The sequence below is a fragment of the Sinocyclocheilus anshuiensis genome, unplaced genomic scaffold (genome assembly GCF_001515605.1).
Source record: "Sinocyclocheilus anshuiensis isolate Anshui unplaced genomic scaffold, SAMN03320099.WGS_v1.1 scaffold91, whole genome shotgun sequence".
In the NCBI taxonomy this organism is placed as follows: Eukaryota; Metazoa; Chordata; class Actinopteri; order Cypriniformes; family Cyprinidae; genus Sinocyclocheilus; species Sinocyclocheilus anshuiensis.
The window spans coordinates 600,459-603,630 of NW_015552636.1; the positions used below are offsets into that span (position 1 = coordinate 600,459).

Below are 3,172 nucleotides of genomic sequence, written 5' to 3' on the forward strand. Positions count from 1 at the left end.
ATAAGCTTAGAAAACATTTTAATTTAAGTACAGTTTGTTAGGGTAATGCTTGATCTGGTGTGAAATGCAGTCGCTCTGCTGTGTATCGTGTCTGAACGCCCTTCAGACAGCTCTGTATATCGACTGTATCACACTGGCTCTCGTCTTACCGCCTCAGACTCCTGCTGCTCTGCTGAGCTCTGAAGCATCTGGTTTGGTCGAGTCTGGTCTGTATTGACCCATCAGGATGGGTTTTCCTCATGTGGTCTGTCAGATGTTCTTCATCAGAATCAGAGTTTAAATTAGACTCACAGATCTGATTAGAGTCCTGCTGATAGCGGGAAGAGTCCATCAGAGACGCCGCTCTACATGACAGAACACACACGTGAAGTTACTCAGAGACTGCAGAAGGGCAAACATGTGACCGCTGAGAGTCTCAGGCCTGTTTCACAGCATGTGATCATTTCAGCACTCATATGAGCAGATCACATTGTGTGGATAAAGCAGATGCTTTGGGTGAAGAACTTGTCACTGGATATATCAGAGGTCAGCAACCTGTGATGCGTGAAGAGCTTGGACAAGCCATTAGTGATCACTGCACAAACTGCAATGCATTTTTTAATGACATTTTAGGAACTTTTATATTTCAAAAGAATTTAAATCCTTATATGTCTATAAATGCTATTTAATTATACTATATATAAATACTTATACATACATATATACATACATACACATATATATATATATATATATATATATGTATATATATGTGTGTGTGTGTGTGTGTGTGTGTGTATGTGTGGTGTGGAGGATTTATGATCTAATATTCTGAGGTTTTCTCTCCAGGATTTTTCAGGAGTTTTGTTTGATGTGTTTAGTGGCAGCTAATCCTTTTTGAAGGAATGTCTGTGAAATAATCAGCATTAATACTCTTTGCAGATCGTAGCACTATTATTTGAACTATTTCAAATAAAGGACACATAAAACAAAATAGACTGTGATTGTTGATTGTTTTATTTAGTTAATTAAAGTAAAAATGTCCACAAATTCATTTTAGTATTAATTTTTGTTATGCAGCATACGATACAATTTCATCAGTTAGCCTTAAGATCTCAACAATATCAAAACTAAAGCAGACTAGAAACACAAAGTAATAGTGGTGGACTGAAGACTAACTGTCTCTCTGTCGGTCTCTCTGCAGGTTTCGTCTGCTGTGTCAGACGATCATCGCTCATAAGCTCTTTGACTATGTGGTTCTGGCTTTCATCTTCCTCAGCTGCATCACAGTGGCTCTGGAGAGACCCAGAATCCATCAGGGCAGTCTGGTACGGTTCCTCACTCTCTTTCACAGTCTCATCTGGCAGGAGTGACACAGTGATTTGCAGCTCCGCATGAATACTGTCACATCAGCGCTTGAGCTTCACACGGGAGAAACCAATGGGAAACTCCAGCTTTAATTCCACCTGAACGATCTGCACAGATCACGGCGGTGTAGCATCACATCCTACAATCAGACAGAAATAAAAAAACTAAATCTTGTTTTATGCAATGTTTTCTCAAAATATATTAAACATACTAAACTGAACATGTGTATTACTCATTGAAAACAGTCATGCACCCTAGTAAAGACTTATCAACCACCAGAACACCCTAGCGACCACTTCGAAACCAACAAGAACACTCCACCATATACCAACATTACAAAACACCCTAGTTACAACTTTTCAACACCCTAGCAACCACTTAGCAACCAACAATTACACTCCACCATGTACCAACATTATAAAACACCCTAGTAACAACTTTTCAACATCTTAGCAGCCACTTGCAACACCCTAACAACCACTTGGCAACCAACAAGAACACTCCACCATGTGCCAACAATACCAAACACCCTAGTAACAACTTTTCAATACCCTAGCAACCACTTAGCAACCAACAAGAACACTACACCATGTACCAACAATACCAAACACCCTAGAAACAACTTTTCAACACTCTAGCAACCACCAAGAACATCCCACCAACTATGTATCAACAATACAAAACAGCCTAGTAACACATTTTCAATGCCCTAGCAACCACCCACAGCACCCTAGCAACCACTTAGCAACCAACAAGAACACTACACCATGTACCAACAATACCAAACACCCTAGAAACAACTTTTCAACACCCTAGCAACCACCAAGAACATCCCACCAACTATGTATCAACAATACAAAACAGCCTAGTAACAACTTTTCAATGCCCTAGCAACCACCCACAACACCCTAACAACCACTTTGCAACCAACAGGAACATCACACCAACTATGTATCAACAATGCAAAACAGCCTAGTAACAACTTTTAAACACCCTAGCAGCCACTCCCAACACCCTAACAACCACTTAGCAACCAACAAGAACACTCTACCAACTATATATTAACAATACAAAACAGCCTAGTAACAACTTTTCAACACCTTAACAACCACTTAGCAACCAACAAGAGCACTCCACCATGTACCAACAATACCAAACACCCTAGAAACAACTTTTCAACCCCCTAGCAACCACTTAGCAACCAACAAGAACACTCCACCATGTACCAACATTACAAAACACCCTAGAAACAATTTTTCAACACCCTAGCAACCACTTAGCAACCAACAAGAACACTCCACCATGTACCAACATTACAAAACACCCTAGAAACAATTTTTCAACACCCTAGCAACCACTTAGCAACCAACAAGAACACTCCACCATGTACCAACAATACCAAACACCCTAGAAACAACTTTTCAACACCCTAACAACCACCAAGAACACAACTATGTATCAACAATGCAAAACAGCCTAGTAACAACTTTTCAATGCCCTTGCAACCACCCACAACACCCTAACAACCACTTAGCAACCAACAAGAACACTCTCCCAACTATGTATCAACAATAAAAAACACCTAACAACTTTTCAACACCCTAACAACCATCACAACACCCTAGCAACCAATTAGCAACCAACAAGAACAATTTACCAACTATGTATCAACAATACAAAACACCTAACAACATTTCAACACCCTAACAACCATCACAACACCCTAGCAACCACCCAAAACAGCCCAGCATGTGCTCTGATTGTGGAGCGCTAGCAAGCGCTCGTCCTGTAGCGTCTCAGTGGTGTTGATTGAGTGAAAGCGGTT

General features: G+C 40.4%; 1 protein-coding gene across 1 annotated transcript in view; it reads left to right on the plus strand.

Annotated features, from left to right (window-relative positions):
* LOC107666662 (voltage-dependent T-type calcium channel subunit alpha-1I-like) overlaps window positions 1-3,172 on the plus strand; it is a gene marked incomplete at both ends in the record, with an annotated part of 76,673 nt that overhangs the window by 48,257 nt on the left and 25,244 nt on the right. Inside the window, one exon of the mRNA XM_016458082.1 lies at window positions 1,184-1,307. Within this exon, the coding sequence (XP_016313568.1) occupies window positions 1,184-1,307 (124 nt within the window). The remainder of the gene's footprint in view (window positions 1-1,183; window positions 1,308-3,172) is intronic.